The following is a 23,167-nucleotide window of genomic DNA, read 5'->3' on the forward strand; positions in this document are numbered from 1 at the left end:
CTGACTTTGCTTTAAATGCATGATTCATTTGGATAACTTGTGTAATTAACAAACAAATTAAAAATTAAAAATTGTATTAGAATTACGGTGTTTATTTAGTCAGACCCTCTATTCCGAAAATTATTGTGACAATGTGTCAGATGTGAATACAAACTATGATAAGCTTTGCTGAAACCTGTAAAAACAACTCCTGACCTCTTGTGGTCACTTATGATGGAGCAATAAAATGAATATGAGTGTCATCATTGACCAACTTCACTTAGGAAGAAGGTTGATGGATGAGTTAAACACCATCGTTAGACTGCTGTTCTTGTCTTTAGCGAAAACATCAAGTAAAAAAAACAAAAACTTTTATACTTATGCAATGGAGTATTGTAAGTATAAAGTAATGAACAAAGGCAGCTTGCAAAGAACTGATTGCTTTTAGTGCATGTTAAACTTGCTAGTTAAAGTGCTTTAAAAAAAATAACAATCTTGAAAAATATAGTTTACTAATGGCGAGAGGATAATAATAAAGGCAATGTGCCTTCTGGTTCCGTACATCTTGTGATTGTACGTTCATATTTTCAAATAAAAGACTGCATGTGCTCTTTTATTAGCAACATTAAGACTGTCTAACAATTCCTTCTCAACTTGGCATCAAACTTGATCATTCTTTGAAAAAAACTTAATCAAACTAACCCATCAAGTAATGACAAACTGAGCAGACAAGCGGTTTGGCCTCTCATCTGGCAGCAGCTCTTCTGGTTCCTCCACATCACAGAGGAGACTGAATCCCTTCTTTGCCAATAACAAGCAAGAGTCTGCACAGCATGACATTGTGTGGCCAACACACCATCGCAGCTAACAACTCCAAACCATGATTTCGATGCCAAATACGTCGTCAAATTGCAGCGGGGTAAACTGCAAATTGCGATTTAAATTGTCCCTTAAACTTGGGCTCTTCTCCAGACGGATGGATGAACTGAGCTGCAGAGGATTTGTCACTTCTTACAGTCGGCATGCGGGAACTTTCCTCTCTGACTTTATGTGCCAGGTCCTGCACTAATGCGTTAGTCAGTGTTTCCACATGCTACAACAGATGTGTGTGCGCGTGGGCATAAGTGCGCGTGTGTTGAGCCCTCCAGCCTGCAGATGGTGTACCAGCCCAAGAATCAGCATCATCTGGTGTCTGAAGACATTAAAATAAGAAGGTTATTGAATTAAAAACATTGTGGCCTTGAATGGACCTTTTCGCACAAGTGATAGTTTCTACTGCATGTTGATAGATCTTTAAAAAAACCAAAAAAAAAAACATCATTACACATTTACGCATTGTTTTAGTATGGATATTGACTTTACCTGACAAAAGCTACACTTGACAGTGTCTTTGTACTCAAACATTTTGTTCCAGCAATCTGTGCAAAATCCCTAAGTTGATTTCAGTAGATTACAATTATAAAAGACTGAACTTCTCATGACATATCCACGTGCACAAAAGGTAAATGAAGCGAGGGTTGCATTATAATATGTCACAGTGAGCTTTCGGTTGGAAAACAAATGATTCTCGCCGCCTTACGATGGAAGCAGCTTCAAAACTGTGGCAAAAATCCACAAGGGCCACAAGTTCATGTAGAAACATGACTTTTCCATATTACACATTAAAGAGTCAAGTAAACATTGTAAGCAAAGTAAATAAATTGTTGCTTTTTCAGATTATTATCTTGCTTTAGGGGTCAAATAGGTAGTGTATTGGTTGGTACCATGTTCTCACATGAAAAACAAAACTGGTCTCTTTCCAAAGTAAGAACTGTGTCTGTTTTTCTCTGGTTTCCTCTCATATCCAAACCCATTAGCTTCAGGTTAATTGTTGCCTTTTAATTGTCTGTAAATATGTGTGCTTGTGTGTGTGCTGGATGGATGGATGGATGGAAGGATGGATGGCTTCAAGAATGTGTACAACAAGCATTACATTGCTGGAAACCTTGCTGGTCATTCTATAAATCCATGACTTTTACAAACATGGCAACTTGTCAAATGGAAGTTAATCCGATTTTCTATCTTAATGCATTGTTGCAACGGACATATACAACAAACATTTCTTTAAGGGGTTGTTTTTTTTTCTGCTCTACCGAGTTCATGATGAACTGAAGAAGAAGAAAAAAATCTTAATTTGATGAGATCCGTTAGATTTATTGGGATCGTTTTTTCAGGCCTCCAACTGAAGCGTAAAATCTAACAAACTGAATTTAAACACCTAAAATCCATTGCAATCTGATGAAAAAAGAAAACAGAATTGTTCCACATTTCAATGCAGTGAAACTCCACAGTGTCCAGCTGCTGTCCTGTGCCATGTGACTGCAGCAGGTAAAGTACCTCTCGGGCTTCAGACGCATGGATGTGCGCTTTGCTGTGCGCTGCGGGAGTCACTGCAACAGGATGTAAACCTGAGAGGGGAAGAAAAAAAAAAGAAAAAAACCAAAAACAAACCACCAAACAAACCAACATCCAAGCGTCAATGTGGAACGAGTTTTCCTGCGTCCTTTTTTTACTTGCCAAAGCTCGTCAGGCTGACCTCCTGCAGGTTTGTGATCAGGACTAATGGCAGTCTCTGCTGCATTTCTGCTGCTGCTGCTGCTGCTGTGCGCCGTGCGCGTCTCTCCGGCCGCTGACAGGGAGTCCAGGGAAACGGCTTTTACTCACCTCGGAGATGCAATCGACTACAAGGATCCATGCAAAGCTGGTACTGTGCATTTCTTTCTTTAAAAAAAAAAAAAAAATCATTTATATTTCCTTTAGGAGATGGATCATTTGATCATTATGTTTAGGTTATTTCAGGCTCTAATCTAATTGAGCCGGACTGATAGACCGTGGCATAGATGGACTGTTGAGCAACCTGTTTGAGTACAAGAAATGGATCATTTAGATATGTTTTTGGTCGGGTGATCATGGCAAACAACAGTTATTTTAATGTCACATGGATATATATATATATATATATATATATATCAGCAAGTATAAATCTGAAGTCTGTATTTTGAAAAAAAGTTACTGAACAAAACAACACTGTTAAATGCTATAATAACAGCTTTGGCAAACAAGGAATTCTTTGCATGTGAAATGTGAACTCGAGCTATTAATGCTATTCTAAAAGTGCAAAAGTGCACATTACAATAGAGTGCAATACAGTTGGAACTATTGGAATGAAGTGCAAAAACTCAAGCATCACAAAGATAAAGAAATTGGCAGTGGTTTCCTTTTTCACTGTTGATGCACAACATCATGTCTAATAAATAATAACTTGAGTGTTGATATGATGCATTGCAGAAAGCACCTGCAGAAGATATTAGGGCACAATCATAAAAACTTTCAAAGTCAAAAGTCTACCTCCTCCGCAGTTTATATCTGAATGATATATTTGTTTTTACTCGCTGTAGTGCTTCAACATCTCACTGAAGTTGTTTTCTCCAAGTCAAAGAATGCACAAGTCATGTGGTATCGAAAAATACACAATGGAAATCTCCATTACTCAAGCAAAAGTTCTAGGAGTAAAATAGTTTTGAACAAATGTATCTTTTGTAATATATTATCATGCATGTCCAGCTTGGAATTGTTTTCCAAGTTTGAGTTGCGTCGACATCATGTTATAACTTGGCTGTGTTGTCGAGAGCTCTGCATCATATGTGTGTGTGTGTGTGTGTGTGTGTGTGTGTGTGTGTGTGTGTGTGTGTGTGTGTGTGTGTGTGTGTGTGTGTGTGTGTGTGTGTGTGTGTGTGTGTGTGTGCACTTTAAATGTAGAATACTAATGTTTTGAGTGAAAGCACAAATGTGCTCATATATGATGTGTGTATAAGCACTTCAGAACATCCTCTTAATCATGCACTTGAAAATCTAAACAGTCAGTTGTGTTGATAAGTTATGGAGAATTGGGCTCTTGATGATATATAAGTCATAATTTATCAGTTAACTACAAAATCTAATGTATTTCTTCGGGAGGTAAAGAAAATGTCACGCATTTCTCTTTATCGTAAGACATGACAAACAGTTCACTCTGCTCATTAGGGGGCCTCTAGCAGGTTGTCCTTTTTTTTTTTTTGACTTCTGAAACTGAAAACACACCACTCTGCTACTCTGAGGCAGTTGCCTGGAGACCAGAGGTCATTGAGGCCGTGCCAGCGCAGTCCTCGGCTGGACACTGGTGAAATCCCTCTGGCTTCAGGGCATGGGGTGCACACTGCAGGGGTGACAGTCATTTACAGTCACCCTTTGCATGAGTGAATTTACTTCAAAGGCCAACACAGGCCTGCTACGTCTTTTCATTTGTGCTTTGAAAGGTTCTTACATCACACGGCTGAATGAGGTGTTTAGAGGGAAAGGCTGCAGAGAGCAGCTCTGCTTATACGATACGAAATAGCCTATATAGTGTGTGTGTGTGTGTGTGTGTGTGTGTGTGTGTGTGTGTGTGTGTGTGTGTGTGTGTGTGTGTGTGTGTGTGTGTGTGTGTGTGTGTGTGTGTGTGTGTGTGTGTGTGTGTGTGTGTGTGTGTGTGTGTGTGATGTCTACTAAAAGCTCCGGAAATTGTGTTTTGAAGCCTGGATTTGTGTTCTCTTTACAGTGTCTCCTTTGTCACTGGATGTTTTGTGAAATAGCTTCTAATGTCGTTGAACATTGGCTCTGGGGTTCAATACAAAGGGTGTTTATTTACAAGCGATGCATTTGAAAGTACAATAAATAGCCTTCTGTGTAAGTTAATGACATCGTTTTAGGCTCTAGTGACATTTTTCAAGCTGGCACAAAAGAAATGCAAAAGTCTTGGTAAACTAATGGGATATTATATCTTTTTTTTAATTATTCATGTTCTACATCAATCATGATGTGCATGTTTGGTTTAGTCATTAGTTTAGATTCTTTCATAAACTTTTGTTTTGCAATTTTTAGATTCCTCAAAGATGCTCAGTTTACTGATTTGTACAGTGCAAATGACAAAACATGCAAGAAGTGATTTGGTGCCACTTTTTAGCTTCAAATGCAAATCAGTCAAACAGCAGTCAAACACATGGGTATGTAGACATTGCTTTTCAAACAACCTGCTTATTATCAAACTGAGCACCAGAAGAAGGAGAAAAGATCATTTAAGGGACTTTGAGTGAGACGTCGCTGTCGATGCCAGGCTGGTGGGAACGTGTCAGGGGTTACAGAGAAATGTCTGGAAAAGGTAAGCAGTGGTGAGCAGTGAGACGGCGTCTTTGGAAGGCTGAGGAAAAATAGCCGGTTCACAACTGGCTAAAGATGATTGAAAGACAACATTAACTCAAATAATCGCTCGGTACAAAACAAGGGATGCAGGCGACCATCTGTGACCACATAACATGTGGAATTTTGGAGCAGGCGAGCCAAAAGCGGCAACAGACCACACCGGTCGCACCTCCTGTCAGCTAACAACATGAAACTGTGGCCCGAAGCCATTCAAGGTCAAATAAATCTGACAAGAGAAGGCTGGAAAATGTTCTGTTGTCTAGTGAATCCTGTTTTTTCCACTGTAACTTTTGGATGGTAGGGTTAGAAATCTTTGGGGGAGATCGCGGACCTGCAGCCTGTTGTGACTGACCTCCGATTCCCAAGATGAGAAACGGGGGGAAAATGGCAAGGGAGTTGTAAAAATAAAGAACTTTATTGACCCAAAGCTGAAATTCAGAACTGAACTGAATAAACATGGCGTGAATAAATAAAATGATGAGTACATTTTGTTTAACTCCCGTCACAGTGGCCTTCATGGGGGACATTGCTCTGGATGAAGAAGACCTTGAGATGTTCAGACGGGGTCACAGCAGTGACCGTGCTGACCAGAGGAACCACACAGACTCTGGTGTCAAAAAAGCAACACACACACACACAAAATAAAACTCCATAAATAAATCTGACTAAGCATGGAAATGTTATTCAATAGAAAATCTACCTCTTTACTCTACAGGTAATAGTTCTGCATCCATCGAAAGTGTCAGGAGAGACTCAGCTAAGGAAACTCTCCGCCGTGCGAGGAGAGCAGCCACGTCCCGGCCTGAACGAGTGTGGCCGGACGGCATCATCCCCTACGCGATAAGCGGGAACTTCACTGGTGAGTTTGCCATAAAAAACGGTATTTTTAACAACAGTCATGTGCTTTTTTTTTTTTTTCCCCCCTTGTGCAGCTTAAAAGTCCAGAAACTGTTAAACTAATCCAGATTTTCCTTCCAGGCAGTCAGCGAGCCATTTTCCGTCAGGCAATGCGTCACTGGGAGAAACACACTTGTGTAACATTCACCGAGCGGACGACCGAAGAGAGCTACATTGTTTTCACCTACAGACCTTGTGGGTGAGTTTGGGAGCGCGGTCGCCGTTTCTGGAGAAGTTTATGAAGTCATCAAGCTTGTTAGCGGAAGCAGACACTGCAGCTAAGAGGTCATTAAAAAAATTGAGCGGGCCGAGTAGTCTACAAACACAGAAAGCGAAATGAAGGGAGAAAAATGCTGTGTCGGTCCGTTGCTGTAGTTCAGCATTGTGCATAAAAAACCCAACAACAAACAAACAAAATTGAACTGATTCATTCATTCTTATTCATTTTTAAATTATGTGAAAACCATTCAACTTTTAGAGCAAGGGTTTAACACATGGCTTACACTGACCACCTGCTGTTTTCACTTCATTTACTGGGTGTTGCACCATTTTATCGAGAGCAACAGACTTAAGTGAGACCTGAGCCATGAGATGAGTGATGCAAACTACTGACACGCTGGTCAGGAAGGCCAGCGATGTTTAGGAGGAGCCGGGTCTCTGGCAGACAGGAGGATTGTAATATGAATTAACACGCTATCATAAGAAAAAAAAACTCCCGCCTCGCGTCGTTTCTCTTCAGGTGTTGCTCCTACGTGGGGCGGAGAGGCGGCGGCCCTCAGGCTATCTCTATCGGGAAAAACTGTGATAAGTTTGGCATCGTGGTCCATGAACTTGGCCATGTAATTGGCTTCTGGCATGAACACACACGTCCGGACCGCGACGAGCACGTGAGCATCATCAGAGACAACATCCAACCAGGTACTGCTGCCGCCTGTTGTGTGTCTTCGGGGCCCGAACGAGTGACAAATGGGACGTGTATGGATATTTATTAATGCTCCAGATATTTCCCCTTGTATTCAGTCCACTGACTGTCTGTATGTCAAAAGGACAGGAGTATAACTTCCTGAAGATGGAACCAGGCGAGGTCGACTCGCTGGGAGAGGTGTACGACTTCGGGAGCATCATGCATTATGCAAGGAACACATTTTCCAGGTGATGAGTCGAGTTTTCGGATCGCTAAAGTTGGCTGACACCCCCGACCTGCTGTTTGTCCTTTTACCCACCACGGCTGAAGCGGCTTTGTAGGAGACCTGCGGGGATTTGGTCCTTTATTGTCACAGAAATTATTTCACAGAAGTCCCCTTTTTTATTATTATTTCTCTCCCGTGGATGTTGTTGCCCCACTGCTTTTCTCTGTCCTTTGGGTGTTTTTTTTGTTACCTCAATAACTATGATGCAGGTCTGGGTCATGGAGGCAAGCCAAGCTAAATAAAGGCCTGGCAGTTCAGGCTTTGTTAAACAATTTGAGCTGGAGTGGCCTTTTTCTCTGGCATTCAGGAGCGGGCTCCACTGAGCCGGCTGGCACCAGCGAAAGGCCCCATTCAGAGCGCTCTGTTTGCACATGCCTGTCATTCATGGGCGCATCACCATGGGAACTGTGCAAAAGTGGGAGCTCCAAACCCCGAGAGAGAGATTACCAAAATCAATAAAGTATCAGATTGCTGAGCGAGAGATAAATCTGTAACCTGGACTCATATCGGCCTTTTTTACTTGACATTTTTGAAATCCTAATCAGTGAAGCTACAAGTTTCTTTTGTGCTACAAAATATTTAAAAAAAAAATATATATTTTATACTTGAATTCTTTCTGAAAATGACTATTTTCTGAAACAGAGGCGTCTTCTTAGACACCATCTTACCCCGTTATGACGTCAATGGAGTCAGACCATCTATTGGACAGAGGACCAAGCTGAGCAAAGGAGACATTGCACAAGCACGCAAACTCTACAAATGTGCAAGTATGTGAAAACGCTTCAATGTGTCTATTTCATCTCTGATCGCTCTGTTAAAGACCAATTTACTCTGTCAAGTGTGATCTTGCTGAAGTGAAAACTTCTATTGGAGAGTTTTGGGCTTGAAATTCCCTCCAGTCCTTGACTCTTGGACACCATCGTGACTTCTCTTGCTCTGTTGGCATATGGTACATCGCTGTTGACGCTCTGGTGTGTGGTTGTGTCAGGATGTGGGGACAGCCTGCAGGAGAGTACTGGAAACTTCTCGTCTCCGGGATTTCCCAACGGATACTCAGCGTACGCTCATTGTGTGTGGAGGATTTCTGTCACTCCAGGAGAAAAGGTGAGTGATATGAAATATATGAGAGCTGTGTCGAGGGCAGCACCAAATCCACCAGGCCATTTGTCACAAAAACCATCCTCTTGTGTCCATCAACATGACTCATATATAGTTAATTATAGTTGGATTATTTTAGTAGAACATATTGCATTCAGGTCAGCAAAAAAAACAACCCAAAAAACTAAAGTAATCAAGTCACACTTATTGCTTTCAGCAGTCATGCATATGTGGAATACATGAAATTGATAAGTTTAACTTTAAGCACTGTTCCAACCTGTTGAAGGTGTCTTGTACAGAAAATGGAAGGATGGATTTTGAGTTGTCTTGATGTCATTGTGATGCACTGCCTCCATGTCTGCCATCTCTTAGATTGTTCTCAATTTTACCTCCATGGACCTCTTCAGGAGTCACCTGTGCTGGTACGACCACGTCGAAGTTCGAGATGGATTCTGGAGAAAAGCCCCCCTGAGAGGTCTGATTGGTTTACACTCAGCAACGTGCGCCGCGAGGCATTCACTCACAGGTACTAACGTTGCTGTCTAACACGCTTTGGCAGGCCGTTATTGTGGCGACAGCCTTCCAGATGCAATTATTTCCACTGACAGCCGACTGTGGGTTGAATTTAGAAGCAGCAGCAGCTGGGTGGGAAAAGGCTTTTCAGCTGTTTATGAAGGTACAGCACCGGCGACACAGAGGCTGTAAATACACATTTGTGGTTCACGGTACATCCATAATGACACTCAAACATCTCAAAAGAGAAATGCTAAAAGCAAAATGAAGGCAACAAACGGCCGTTAATCCCATTTCTCACCTTCTGTGCAGCCATCTGTGGTGGAGAGGTAAAACGGGACAGCGGCCAGATTCAGTCTCCTAATTATCCCGATGACTACCAGTCCAACAAAATGTGTGTGTGGAAAATCACAGTGGCAGACGGGTTGGAGGTTGGCCTCTCCTTTCAGTCATTTGAGGTAAAATGACCTATTTTGTCATTAGTCATATTTTATGGCAAGAAGCTATGAAAAGTGGTTCCAGCCACATTTGATTGTTAAAACATTTTTTTTTGCATAAAACCTCAGAACTTTGTGTACATGCATGTGTATGTGAGAATGACGCATTATAAACATCTCTACATCTCTGTAGAACTACTCATTGCGCACTCCTTTTATTTTGCATGCAAATTTCTGGAGCTGCTGTTCTGACTGTTTGCTTTACCGTCATCCAAAGCTTTTCCTGCCCGGTACCTGTGATGTATCTGTGGCTCGAAATAAACTCCAGTTTGTTCTCTGTTTCTGTCCCATGATTTGGCTGCAGATTGAGAGACATGACAGCTGTGCCTACGACTACGTGGAAGTGAGGGACGGAGGCTCGGAGAGCAGCCCCCTGCTCGGCCGTTTCTGTGGCTACGAGAAACCCAATGACATCAAAAGCAGCTCCAACCAACTGTGGCTTAAGTTCGTATCCGATGGATCTGTCAACAAAGCTGGATTTGCGGCCAACTTTTTTAAAGGTCGCAAAGTTGCTTGAGCGATAAGCTGCCAAACACAAACCGGCTTTTTCATTCCACAATGTGAAAAGGTGACACGGAAGACTTCTGTGTTTCTTTGTTTCATCCTTTAGAGATGGACGAGTGTTCCAGGCCTGACAACGGGCAGTGCGAGCAGCGCTGCCTGAACACGCTGGGCAGCTATAGATGTGCCTGCGATCCTGGATATGAGCTGGCAGCGGACAGACGGAGCTGCGAGAGTGAGCGTAGAGACCGACTCACGAGAACCCGCCACCAGCGTCACAGTGCTAATGTTTTACAGCATGAAGAATGGCTCTGTAGTTTATCCAGTCAACTGGAGGCTGGCACTGATGATTTATCAGTTCTTCAATGCTCTTCAGTTCTCTGCTTTGTTTAATTTAATTCAAGTCAAGAGAAACAGGATGAGCTCAGGAGTTATTTTAGAAGGTTTTTGTTTTAAATCATCACATAGAAAAATAGAGGAACAATTAAAATCTTGCATTGTATTTGATTTGTTGCATTAAAGTAGACAATCTTCAGGACGTGATCATTCTTATAGTGCAATTCAAAAGGGCAGTTCGACATTTCACCACAAGAGAGCAGCACTTGTCTGCTGCAAATACTCTGAGCAGACAAAAGACAACTTGATTCATTCAGTGACAAAGTATTGACAGTGTTAAAGTCAATATGTAAATTGTTAAAGATTTGGTATAGACTACACAAATTCACATTATTTTGACTTCAATAACCACAATGCAAAACAGGTTTTTTCCCCCCAATAATAATCACACATTAACAAGGTCTACAAAAGAAACATTTTGTTTACCATACTGACTTCAGCCCCCAAAGTTATTTTATCCTGGATTCTTTCTGTCTTATTTCTGCCACTAAAATAGGTGTTCTGGTTTTTTTTTGCCCCCAACTAGCAGCTGCCTGTGGTGGATTTATCACCAAGCTGAACGGCTCCCTCACCACCCCCGGATGGCCCAAAGAGTACCCCCCCAACAAGAACTGTGTGTGGCAGCTTGTGGCTCCCATCCAGTATCGCATCACTCTGGTGTTCGACGTGTTCGAAACTGAAGGAAACGATGTAGGCTCTGTTTGTAACAAGAATTCCACTTCTACTCCCAATCCCCTCAATCTCATTCTTATGTGTGTCGGTGTGTGTGTTCCCCCCTCAGGTGTGTAAATACGACTATGTGGAAGTACGCAGCGGTTTGAGTTCCGACTCAAAGCTTCATGGGAAGTTCTGCGGGGCCGAGAAACCGGAGGTCATCACCTCCCAGCAGAACAACATGAGGATTGAGTTTAAGTCGGATAACACTGTCTCCAAAAAGGGCTTCAAGGCTCACTTCTTCTCTGGTGAGCGACTGATGCATTTAGGAAACGTTACATACAGTAAGTCTTCTGACACGACGCAGTGAGGAGAGTGAACCCATCAGACCAGAACAACAATGAGAACAGTTGAGTTCCTGCTGCACTAACAAAGGCTGAACAGACTGAAGTATATCAGATAATCCAGAGATAGTCTGTTCTATTTAGCTCTACAGTATTTGATATTTGTATTGGCCCTACACACATAAAGTACACATGAGAACTACATAAGGTACTTATTTCATGCAGTCTGTTTTGGCGTATTTCAATGTGCAAATTAATGACCTGCATGAAAATCCTCATAATGTCCCAACAGATATCGACGAGTGCTCCAAAGCTAACGGAGGCTGCCAGCATGAGTGTGTGAACACCTTTGGAAGCTACAGCTGTCAGTGTCGCAGCGGCTTCATGCTGCATGACAATAAACACGACTGCAAGGAAGGTACAGTATACCCACCGATGTCCACTCATCTGTGAGAGTCCAAGGGTCAGTCCAGCAGTCCATACTTGATAAACGTACCTGTTGGTGCTGAAGAGAAGTTTGGTTTTGAATGACCAGATTCTGGACCAGCCAAAGGGAATACATACTGTGAATTGCATTGTGTCTTAATGGTGCTCTTTAAATAAATTTGAATTGCCATGCCTTACTACTGAATATGAGAATTACTTACTGGTTTTCTTTTGCATACCACATCCACATTGTACAAAGCAGTATGATAACACGATAAGTGGAACTTAAACTCATCCTAACAAAGTGCAACAGGGTCCAACATCCACCTTGCATAAATATAGCACGCTAAGACAACAAAAAGTGGGAAGATAATATTTATAGGTTTTGTTGTACTTGCATATATTTAGATATTTTCCGATTTCATTAAGAAATAAATTGTTTCCCCTGTATGTACAGCTCAAGGGAGCTTGTGTACCCCTACCACAATTCGAGAATGATCAGCACTCGTGATTCTCAGATGCCCAAAAGTGGCTCGCCTGCCTGGTGTTAGTGGTTCACAAGGAAAAAAAGTTCAAACAAAATTCAATGCTCTTTGTGAGGCTTTTTTTTTTAAGCAACGCCAAATCAGAGATTAGTTTTATTTCATGTTTGCGGAGAAAAAAACCAAACAAAACAGAGTTGAGTCTGCTAAATATAGCCAAAGTTACTAAAAATTAGTAGTTTAGGGAATTTATTGGTCATTTTGTCACTTATCATTAAACCTTTGGGGGGGGGGGGGGGGGGGGTTATACTGTTGTATGATTTCTGACCATCACAGGTTTAGAATGCACCCTAATGTAGCTCCATTAATTTGAAAACTTGAATATGTTACTTGATTTTGGTCGACGCTTGTCATTCAGGGTTGACGACGAGTCCTGAAGCCAGACCAGTTGAGAATCGCTAATCTAGACTCTTGCTTCTCAGGCCACCACATTTCTGAAGCCTTTTATGAGCGTATATTCAAACAGCCCCAGTATGGCTTTGATGCTGATCCTTCAGATGGCTAGTTGTTACCGCCGCATCACTAATGTCTTGACCTACAGCACTAACGCCATCTGCTGATGCAGACGGCGACAGGCACTTTATGAATAACAAAAAAAAAAAATGCAGTTCACATCTCTCTTGTACACTTTGCGGGGTCTTGTTTTTGGCCATACCGAGTCTTCTGAGTCACATATTGAAAAGCTTTTAGCTAAATAATGATAAAACACCTCTGTGGAAGAGTATGTTTGCATATGAAAAACCTGAGTTTTGCTTTTTTTTTTTTTTTTTTCCCTCTTGTTTGATGGCTTTTCAAATTGAGATCTCCCCAAAGAAAGCTACGAGCCACATAATAGAGCATCCCCACTTGCATGAGTACTCTGGGTTGCTCCTACGTTTGAGGTGAATTGGTGCCTCTCTAAATTGCCCATAGATGTGAATATGAGTGTATGATGAACCTGTCTCGGTTTTTCGCTGTCTGTGCCCATATAGTGGTTTAGAAGATGGATGGAAATTAGACCTGCAAAGAAGAGAATGTGTGAGCAACGTGTTGTTTTCTTCTCCTTCAGCGGGCTGTGACCATGTGGTGAATAGTGTGTCGGGCACGATCAGTAGCCCCAACTGGCCCGATAAATACCCCAGCAAGAAGGCCTGCACCTGGACTCTGTTCACAACCCCTGGACATCGAATCAAACTGGTATGTAACGACACAGTTACGAAGGTGAAAAGCAGTCCATTCTGGTACTTTTTTTAAATTATTATTTTTGTTTTTTTTAATGCAAATGCAGATTTTTAATGAAGTCGACATGGAGGCTCATCTCGAGTGTGCTTACGACCATCTGGAGATCTTTGACGGTAAAGACACGCGTGCACAGAGTCTCGGGCGATTCTGTGGTACCAAAAAGCCTTCACCGGTTACCTCCAGTGGGAACCAAATGTTCCTACGATTCTTCTCTGACAACTCCGTGCAGAAGAGAGGGTTCGAGGCTTCATACAGAGCAGGTGGGCATGGCACAGTGTTGAAAAGTCAAGTACAGCACAAGCATGTGATGGCAAAGAATAGAATACCAAAGATTTTTTACATTCAAACAATAAGTTTGTTTTCTGTTTTGCCTCTTGAGCTGCATTCTTTCATCACTTTTATGAGTTTCTCTTTTTAACTCCCTAATTTTGTGGTTGCGGGTTTCCAGAATGTGGAGGAAGCCTGAAAGCCGAGGTCAAGACCAAAGAACTGTACTCTCATGCCCAGTTTGGAGACAACAACTACCCCGGAGGCTCGGACTGTCTGTGGGTGGTCACTGCTGAGAAGGGTTACGGCGTAGAGATCATCTTCCAAGTGTTCGAGATCGAGGAGGAAGCAGACTGTGGATATGACTACGTAGAGCTGTACGACGGGGCTGACACCAAGTCCCCCAGGCTGGGACGGTATTGTGGATCCGGGGTAGGTTTCATCGCATCGATTGTTTTTGTCCCCCAAAATGCTCCGTGAGTGAACTCGCGTTTCAAAACAACGTTTGTGTCCGTTTCCTCAGGCTCCAGAGGAGGTTTATTCAGCGGGAGATGCCGTTGTGTTAAAGTTTCACTCGGACGACAGCATAAACAAAAAAGGCTTTCATGTCCGCTACACAAGCACCAAGTTCCAGGACACGTTACACGCAAGCAAGTGACTCTCTACATTTTTTCCAAAACCCGAATGGATGCTTCACCCCTAGCATTTGGTCAGCCACACCCATTTCCAGGCGGTAGGGTGAACGCATGGGCCGACGCCACAAATACCAACCTGCATACTCTGTGTTGACATCTGTTGGACCGATTGAAGCCATGCCACAGAAATTACATCTTTACTCTTTCTAATTACGTAGCTGTAAAAGGACTAGTTTGAGGTATTTCAAGTAGAAACGCAGTCTGTCGTGACCAAATCTCATTCTAGTGATGTTTCAAGATATAAAATGTATATATTGTGTTATAGTCTGGCCATATTTTTCAATCACAATATTCATTGTGTCACATTTTGGTGTGTGAAGCTGAAAAGTTGCTCACTGCTAATGCATGTAACGCAGTTTGATGTAGTTTATCACCTGTCAAAATGCACTTAATAATAATGAAAAACAACAAACAGAATATCGTTCATTGAGTTGTTCCTGAATTCCTAACTGGACTGTTTTTGCATCACAATTTCCCAATTACAGAAGTGCACCCACATAATGACTAACACCCACACCACAGTTCTTCATCTGGACCGCTGTGTTGGATCACCATGTCACACAAATCACACATATTTTACCATTTCTAGTTTTGAGAGAAACAATTCTCTAAATGCCTTCAGACAGCTGTGACTTATACATTATTGATTAATAGTGTTTCCCTCAATTTACAACTTTTAGTGCAGAAGAAAATTTAAAGAGATGCAATGCACAAGCTGCCAAATAGCGTCTGTCGCCCAATAAAAGTTTCAAGAGATTTCAGTGAAACAGCGTTCGCAGCTGGAGTACATAAAGTCATCTTTCAAATCCGATATGACATACTAACATGTTTATATATGTGTTTGTGCTCTTAGTTACCGACAGCTAGTCATAAATCATCATTGCATAAATCTGCAATGATGTTCACAAATATGGATGAAACATTAATTCAGATTTTTCTTTTCTGTGAATCTCACAGTATCTATTAAGGGACAGTCTTTTTGGTTACAGTTTTTCGTTTGTTTGTCTTGTCGCCGCAGTGGATCGGAATCCAAATACTGTACCTCCACAGGGTTCTATTAATTTACCTACCATTCTATAAAGAGTCCACTTTGGAAAAAGAAATGACAAAACCTTTAACTAAAACACAACTTTTATTCTGAGGCACTGGATAGCATTTGGCACAGATCTCATTTTGTATGACCCTGAATGATTCGACATTAAAGCAACACAGCATGCAGAAGATGTTATGACGAGTTATATGAAAAACAATAGTCCTGATATGTACGTTAATAGGGTTTAAAAAAAAAAACATTTTCACGTGGACCTGGAACTTCCAACAATCTTTTATCAAACACAATATGCCTATTTATTTGGGGTTATAGTAACCTGAGTATAGAATAACTAATTATCAAAAGCATTAGAAACTTGTGTAGAAGAAAGATCTATGAACTGTAAGAAATAGCAACGACATATTATATAAAGCTCATACAATCATGTTTTTCCACTGATGCACCATTTCTCTGAGATAAAAAATGTGCAGCTGTAGATCCAGTCTACAAAATTAGTTATAATTCTGACATAAACGTGTTATCTAAGATGCATTTTACAAGCTACAAAAACAAATAATTGGTGAATGTTACACATTTACAAATCTCCAGTTGTATTGATGTCTGTAAAAGATAAAGTACAAATGTTTCTTCTCATATTCTGACATTGTTTTTGCAGTTTTTCAGAACCTTTTATGATGTTATTTCCCCCCTTTTTTTCCCACAGCTGTTAAATCTTTGGTAGGAAAACCTTGAGTGGCTCATTTTCATGCACTTTATCCAGGAAGCCCAGGTTAAAGTAGGGGTACAGCGTTTCGGTGAAGTTCTCCCTGAAGGTGTAGAGGTGCGTCATGTTCTCTGCATTGTAAAAGGACACCAGTCCTCTCTTGTAGTCCAGATACACACCGATTCTGGCCAGCTGCTCTTCCAGCGACAGTACGGTGGGAGGGGATGTGCCCGCCATGTACTGGATCCCATAGGACAGAGAGAGAGTCCAGAAACCGTTGGTGGGCAGGGCTTTGATGACTCCCTTTCTGGGCACTGACTCCCGGGCCACCCCTACCGTCCACACCGTGCTGCTGTAGACTTCAATCTCCCAGTAGTGGCGGCCGTGGGTGAAGCCCTGGCTCCCGAGCAGCGACAGAGCAGCGTTGAACCGGTAGGGGTTGTCCTCCACCGTGTGGTTGAAGGTCTGGTAGCGGACGCAGGTGAGGGAGGAGGTCAGGCTGAGCCACGGGTTGGCTGTGCTGGAGTTGAACGTAATGGCCGCCGGAACTGACAAAAGAGGGGAAGGAGTTTAAAGAGTCGCTTGTAAGGTTTCAATGTTCGAGGATTTGAGAAGCCATCGTGCGACTTCAAGTACCTGGATAAATGCTCCCTTTCATGGATTTCCACACTCTGTACTGCAGGGGCCCCGCAAAGCGACCCTCGCACAGACTGGGTGGTGAAAACACCGGTTTCTCAAACTTCAGCGAGGGCCTGCCAACAAAAGCAGAGACGAAGAGTAAAAGGAGGGAACATAAAACTAAACACCCTGTGAGATGAAATTGGCCAAGACCTTCCCGTCACTCACCTCTGGAGCAGCACTTTGATGCTCTGTAACGACAGCGAGGAATAAACACAGGAAGACACACACACACACACACACACACACACGCACATAGACACAGAGATTGGTGATTAGTTTGGTTTTGTCGAAAAGACGGGAAAGCATTTTCCACATTACATCAATGTCTGAGCTCACGCCATTCCACCCTGTGGGATCTCTCTGTGGCCGGGGGAAAGTCCCAAAAGCCGTGGCCAGAGCGCTGCTCCGTATCTGAACTAAACTCCTTATTCTTCAGATCAACGAGTGAGATCACTGGCCTACATCCTGTCTGAGCCCATTGAGAGGAAAAGTCTTTTGTTAAAGCAGCAGTGTTGGTATTTTTAGCAATATGAGAGACTTTACTCTTGAGATTTATGTATAGCGACATGATCAGTGCGTACAACAGCCGCTGCGAGCAGAGCGCAAACGTAACAGGAAAGTCTGACTGGTCACACCCTGCTCAGGGAAATCTTAGATGTTGTTATTGGAGCTCGCTCAAAATATTGGCAAAGACACTCGTGTCTGCTACAAAAGTGATGTACAAGAAGATTTTTCTCATTATTTTTTTTTCTCCCAGTTTCAACATGAATCACAAACTCAGCATATCTCCTAATCCCTGCCGCTGAATCATCACGCGGGTAATAACTTCCAGATGAACTGTACTTTATGAAGTTGCCGTGAGCTGCATTTACCCGGAGCAGAGTGAACGGGTCAATCTCTTTCAGTTTGTCCTCTATCTCGTGGACGGCCCCCTGCAGACGGGAGATCTCCACGCACAGCAGCGCCTTGTGCTCGTCGAGGCGGATGAGCTCTCTTCGCTCCTCCGTCTTCAGCTTCACCTGAAGGAGCTTCTCCTCCTGGTAGAGGAACTGGTGGAGGTCGCTGAACTGAGCCTCAATCCGCTGCTTCAGATCAGCAGTGTGCTCCTGAGTGGACGGGGAGAGGACACAGCAACATTCATCACACTTCAAGGAGACACAGTGACATCATACTCTGGGACTTTACTGGAGTAGCTTTTCATATTATACAAATGGGAGAGCAGGTCAAGTTGAACAGTTTGGTGGGAGAGAGAGAGAGACATGTAGGAAAGAAAGATGCACCATTGTCATGTAAGCCTTCTATTTCAGCATTACTATACTACATTCATATGTAAGGTTTTAGATTGCAGTGGTGTATTGAATATTGTTCATGATAATCTATTTTCAGGTGTTTTCAATGAGATTATTTTCTGTTATTTGTATCGTCGTATTACCCCTAACGTATTTGTTTGTTTCATTTTACAGGCACAGGATGATTGCAACTTAGACTGTAGAGTTTGTTTGATTTGGGGATTTGAACCCCACCTATAAGATCATGTGAAGTGATTATCTTATTCTAATGATTACATTTTGTATGCATTGATAGAATCAATTGCGTTCGAAAGTCTTGGCTGTTGAGAAATGTCACTTCTGTGGCTCATAGTGGGTCTTTGATCCCTCAAACCTGACATTCATATTGTGGTTCAATATGGAATCTCCACGGTGACATTTGGTTTCCACTCACCTTGAGTTTTTTAACTTCATCTTCAGCTTCCCTGTCGTACTGCAGTGCAATATTCAACTCCGCTTTCAATGAATCCATGGAGCTGTTCAGTGACACCTGTCAAAACATAACATCACTGCACACACGGCCATTCACACTTTACAACAGAAAAACAGGCTACTCCCCCCCCCCGGTGGATCATTTCTTCAATTTAGAGCTTAAAGCGTCACTCACCCTGTACTTCTGTTCGGCCTCCTGAACACACACCATGGTGTGATTTCTGTGCTCCTGTGACACGCCGCACACCAGACACACCAGCTCCTGGTCCTCCTCACAGTACAGCTTCAGCTCCTCTCGGTGTCTGCTGCAGCGTGGGGTGGGCGCTGGAGCCCTCTCCACCACCCCTACATCTGCCAGGCAGGCTCCTGACCCGCTCTCCTCCAGACCCTGACAGTAGCTCTCCACGATGTTGGCGACAATGCGGTTGGGCCTGTAGCTCTGTCCAGGGTACACCTTCCGGCACTGAGGACAGGAGCCAGTGCCCCCCTGCCCTGGGTTCCGGGGTCCAGCCCAGTAACCCTCGATGCAAACATAGCAAAAGGTGTGATCACAGGGCAGAGACACCGGCTGCTTGAAAAGATCCAAGCAGATGGAGCAGGTCAGATCTCTACTGATTCTGTGAGCTGAGCTTTTCACTGCTGGTGCAGCTATGGGAGGCTGCCGTTGCTTCTCCATTGCTGTTTGCACAGCAAAGTCTCCTTCTTTGGGCTTCCAACTTTTCTTCTCTGGCTTTATCCCCTGGTTTAGTTTTTCCAGGTTCTGCAGATAGGCTGTCTGGATTTTCTTGACTTCCTTCTGATTCTTACTCATTCCTTTGCCTTTGTTTTTCTCCTTTGTCCTGACTGTGCCGGTGGACCTCTGTGTCCTTCCTCTCCTGCAGAGTGCTGCGGCTCGACTCGGCCTCCAGTCTTCCTGTTGACTGTGGAGAAATGAAAGGGGTGGTGCAGAAGCAGCCTCAGCCTCCCACATCCACATCAGATAGTGAGGAGATCTCAGTTACCCCCCCTTTTCCCCTTCAGACTGACGTCACATACTCAGGAAACTATGGATATTCTTTTCTTGGATGTTTGCTTAGTCAAGTGTGCACAGAAAGTCCTACTTCAGTAAACTCTTAATCTTCTGCAGTGTAACGGCCAAAAAATGTAAATCCATTTTATGTGACCATGTGGGTGTATAAGTGCATGTCTCTTTGAATGAGTGTGTTTGGGACAGAGAGACCGGCACAACTGTTCCTCCTTTTTTATGGCTCTCTGCCCTGTCAGTAATTATAATAGTTAAAATGTAAACAAGACCATTAGGGGACTTATACAAAGAAATAAGGCATCCTGCAGGAAGAGAGTGCTGCTGTGGACCAACACAAATACAACAGGCATCCTGTGAGAATGAAGTTTGCCCCTCGGGGCCTCAGAAAACATCTGTTGAATAGAGATGATTTCCACACACGAGCTTGTTATCGATGTTGTTCTGATGGTATCAGTTCAGGGAGACGATTCTGCAACCGAGAGGAGTTCTATAGCAAGATATTACAGGATCTTACATCAGACTGATCACACAGCAAACTAAACACAGACCAGAATATAATCACTAGTCGGGGGAGTAGAGTCACAGCTGGATGACAGTCGGTAAGAGAGCACTTCTCTCATCGTCTGGTGTGGGAGGAGTAAATGCAGAAGGTTTGATCTCGTGCAGAAGACATTGCTGATAGAAGGGAAAATACATTTTTGAAAACTCAGACAGTCTACATAGCTGCCAGCTATGTTAGATTAAGATTTTGATGTTATGAGTGAAAGCTCCAATATTGTGCTGGGTTAAGTTTAGAAAGAAAACTCTGTAAGTTCTTAAGTAACAGTTGAACACATACAGTATTTATGAAAAAAAAATTGAGGAATGATTTGCTTGATGTCAGTAGGTGCACTTCTGTTTGGTATCTGCTCACTAAACACTCAGATTTCACTATTTTTTTTAATTTTTCCTATTTGTCTTGTGGATGTGTAAACAGGAAACCCGGTCTTTCTTTTGTAGAACCAGTAGTGCCATCTGGTGTTGAAACTAAAAATCAAACATGGTTTGCACTCTCGTCAGAGATTATCCCTGCTCCGGTTTGAGGGCTTTTCTGTGTCCAGTTTACATGTTTATGCATCAAGAGTTAATAGGAGACTTCAAATTGCCAGTCAGAGTGAATGTGAGTGTGTTTTCTGTAGGTGTTTAACCTGTGTTGGACCGGTGACCTGACCAGGAATTACCTTGTCTTTGCCCATAGTAAGATGGGATCAGCTCCCCTGTGCTTTTATAACACAGTATAGAAGACAAATGAATGTAGAACAATGCCACTGTCGGCTTCACAAAGAGCTCCGTCATCAATAAGCTGTATGAAACGTGGGGAGTAACAGTTGACGACTCACCAGTCCGTCAAGATGCAAACACATAGAAAAATAATAAATTTGTTGGTCAATGGTGGACTGAAATGCACTTAATACGGCTTCTTGTGAATTTTTAAAATGATATACTTTATATTAGAAACCTGTCTGTTTCCATAAAGGGAATCGAGTTCAGGTCACAGTTTGTTTTTGTTGTTTCTTTGGCTTGGTGTATTTTGGCTTTATATTCACATGAACTATCAACTCAGTCTCTCTGTGATGCTGGGAAAACTGAAAACATAAAATTTCCCAATCACAAAACACTCCCCAAAACACCACAGAAGAAAAGGTTTTCTCCACAGATAGAATAATTTCAACTCACTGATCAATTCACACAACTGCTGGCATTGGACAGTATGAATTTATGATGAATGCTGTCGGAAGTTTAAGCTATCACCATGGTTCTTAGACCTCTTCATTTTGTTGTACAGCAACAAACATCCACATGCATGTACATCAACATGAAATACTGCGTACCACAATGATATACGTACCATGCAGTACTTCCCAAAATCAGGTCACGTATGATGTATGCGTTGCATTAGTTATGATGTGCAATGACTGGAAAGAGAAGAAAGACGGCACAATATGAAACTTTTATCTTCCTCTATTCCACACTAACCGCGGCTTGTGTGGAAAACAAGTCAAACGACGGCACACAGTGTAATTAACCTGTAACCTTCGCTGGTCCAGAAGAAAAATGAGCATGGCAGCATCTTCAGGGGTGCTGGAGGCTGCACGTACGTAATTAACACTGGGAAAGGATTAACATTGTTGAGTTAATTAAACCGTTTAAATGCCTTTAAGTTATGAATTCCTGCAAGTCTCTTGGGTCAGGATGTTATAGGGAGGGGTGCACCTTGGGTAAATGAGGAGGTTTTCTTCGGCTACTCTCTTTGTAAAAAAAAAAAAAAAAAAAAAAAAGGGAAGTTAAATTAATGAGTGGGATTACCAAAGAAGGAGCAGTCAGGATGTGAAATATAAATGTCAAAATGAAAGCTTTTTGCTTTTTGTGTAAAAGCACTGGAAATAAGTTGATGGCTGTACTGAGGAGAAGCCAAGGAAGTAAGAGGCTGATGGAAAGAGGAGGCAGATGGTTGACGACTATATGTATTTCAGGAGATTCCTCTCTAGATACATGAAGAGACAGTTAGACTTTGTGCATGGACAAAACAAATAAAACCAAGCTTGTACCAAAGAGAAATCACACCTTGTTTTTTTGGTTTTTTTATCAAATATTTAACATATTGTAAAACTGCTGTTGTATGCAAACGATGCTCGAGGTTTCCGATAGACTTATCCTCATGCAATATTCTCATCATGTATTATTTTCATCTTCCGAGCAAAGAAATTGCAAGTAACGAGAGACGGTCATTGGTTTCATGACTGAGCTGTGTCATCTCAGATCTTTCCTGACCATATCACATAAAAACGTTGGTAAATATCTATTTCGCATTAAACAAGAGGATGAAAGTCAGAGTGGATGTCTGTGGTGCAGCCGGAGACAACGTGTGAATAAGAGCATAAATGTGTTCAGCCATGCGTGTGAGGGTTTGTGGCATTCGAAGGGGCAAATGCAACATTTATGAGAAAAGAGAAAATAAAGGAGACTCATTTTTGCATGCACACGTACACACACACAGACACACACACACTCTCACTCAATTAAACCCGGAGCTCATGTGTAAGGCACCAGGGAAACTGGAGGCTCTCTGGAACTTGTGAGGCTAAAAATAACTTGGACGTCTGCAGGAGTGAGACGAACCTGTGGGAAGATAAGAGCCACAAGGACAGAGGCTATGAAAATACTGAATTTCTCCAGTCCTCTGATGATGGATTGTCTTGTTGAGGAGATTCTTCTCAATAGACACTAAATTTGATTTGAAGAGATTGCCTTTGTATCCTCATCGTATACTTTGCTATACACCTGCAAAACACATAGTGTGGCATTCACTTTAGCCTCAGTTCTATGTTCACTCTTGATTATTGTGCCAAAGTAAGAGAATTACCATGAATACACTGCACCATGAAATGAAATGAGTGGGAAAAAAATGGGCCATCCAACCATCAACAAAATC

At 42.4% G+C, this 23,167-nt stretch overlaps 2 protein-coding genes across 3 annotated transcripts; one reads left to right on the forward strand and one right to left on the reverse strand.

Moving 5' to 3' along the window:
- The first annotated feature begins 2,366 nt into the window (after positions 1–2,366).
- On the forward strand, positions 2,367–15,439 carry LOC308140409 (bone morphogenetic protein 1-like). 2 transcript variants are annotated; one of them, XM_080510181.1, is made up of 20 exons: positions 2,367–2,722; positions 5,744–5,845; positions 5,951–6,094; positions 6,214–6,331; positions 6,872–7,050; positions 7,179–7,284; positions 7,965–8,089; positions 8,311–8,426; positions 8,793–8,895; positions 8,980–9,096; positions 9,246–9,391; positions 9,735–9,930; positions 10,041–10,166; positions 10,854–11,017; positions 11,109–11,289; positions 11,618–11,743; positions 13,342–13,469; positions 13,561–13,774; positions 13,963–14,213; positions 14,305–15,439. In XM_080510181.1, exons 1-20 carry the CDS (start codon positions 2,581–2,583, stop codon positions 14,437–14,439), a joined length of 2,919 nt encoding a protein of 972 aa, XP_080366307.1. In that variant the 5' UTR covers positions 2,367–2,580; the 3' UTR covers positions 14,440–15,439. The 2 variants fall into 2 exon arrangements, with proteins under 2 accessions (XP_080366307.1, XP_080366308.1); XM_080510182.1 differs by having other exon boundaries at positions 10,857–11,017.
- Positions 15,440–15,589: 150 nt separating this feature from the next.
- Positions 15,590–19,551, reverse strand: trim69 (tripartite motif containing 69). The gene is made up of 6 exons (XM_080510187.1): positions 18,847–19,551; positions 18,634–18,729; positions 17,784–18,017; positions 17,077–17,099; positions 16,867–16,982; positions 15,590–16,778 (listed from the first exon to the last, which is right to left on the reverse strand). Exons 1-6 carry the CDS (start codon positions 19,480–19,482, stop codon positions 16,234–16,236), a joined length of 1,650 nt encoding a protein of 549 aa, XP_080366313.1. The 5' UTR covers positions 19,483–19,551; the 3' UTR covers positions 15,590–16,233.
- Between the last annotated feature and the right edge of the window lie 3,616 nt (positions 19,552–23,167).

The sequence above is a fragment of the Blennius ocellaris genome (assembly GCF_963422515.1).
Source record: "Blennius ocellaris genome assembly, chromosome: 15".
Taxonomy (NCBI): Eukaryota; Metazoa; Chordata; class Actinopteri; order Blenniiformes; family Blenniidae; genus Blennius; species Blennius ocellaris.

Excerpts from the sequence above, each read along its gene's own strand:
- LOC308140409 (XM_080510181.1), top strand. The coding sequence starts at position 2,581 with ATGGCAGTCTCTGCTGCATTTCTGCTGCTGCTGCTGCTGCTGTGCGCC. Across the intron at positions 6,332-6,871 it reads TTCACCTACAGACCTTGTGG|GTGTTGCTCCTACGTGGGGC; the intron begins GTGAGTTTGGGA and ends GTTTCTCTTCAG. Across the intron at positions 9,097-9,245 it reads CTTTTCAGCTGTTTATGAAG|CCATCTGTGGTGGAGAGGTA; the intron begins GTACAGCACCGG and ends CCTTCTGTGCAG.
- trim69 (XM_080510187.1), bottom strand. The coding sequence starts at position 19,482 with ATGAGTAAGAATCAGAAGGAAGTCAAGAAAATCCAGACAGCCTATCTG. Across the intron at positions 18,730-18,846 it reads AGGCCGAACAGAAGTACAGG|GTGTCACTGAACAGCTCCAT; the intron begins GTGAGTGACGCT and ends ATGTTTTGACAG. Across the intron at positions 16,779-16,866 it reads GAAAGGGAGCATTTATCCAG|TTCCGGCGGCCATTACGTTC; the intron begins GTACTTGAAGTC and ends CTCTTTTGTCAG.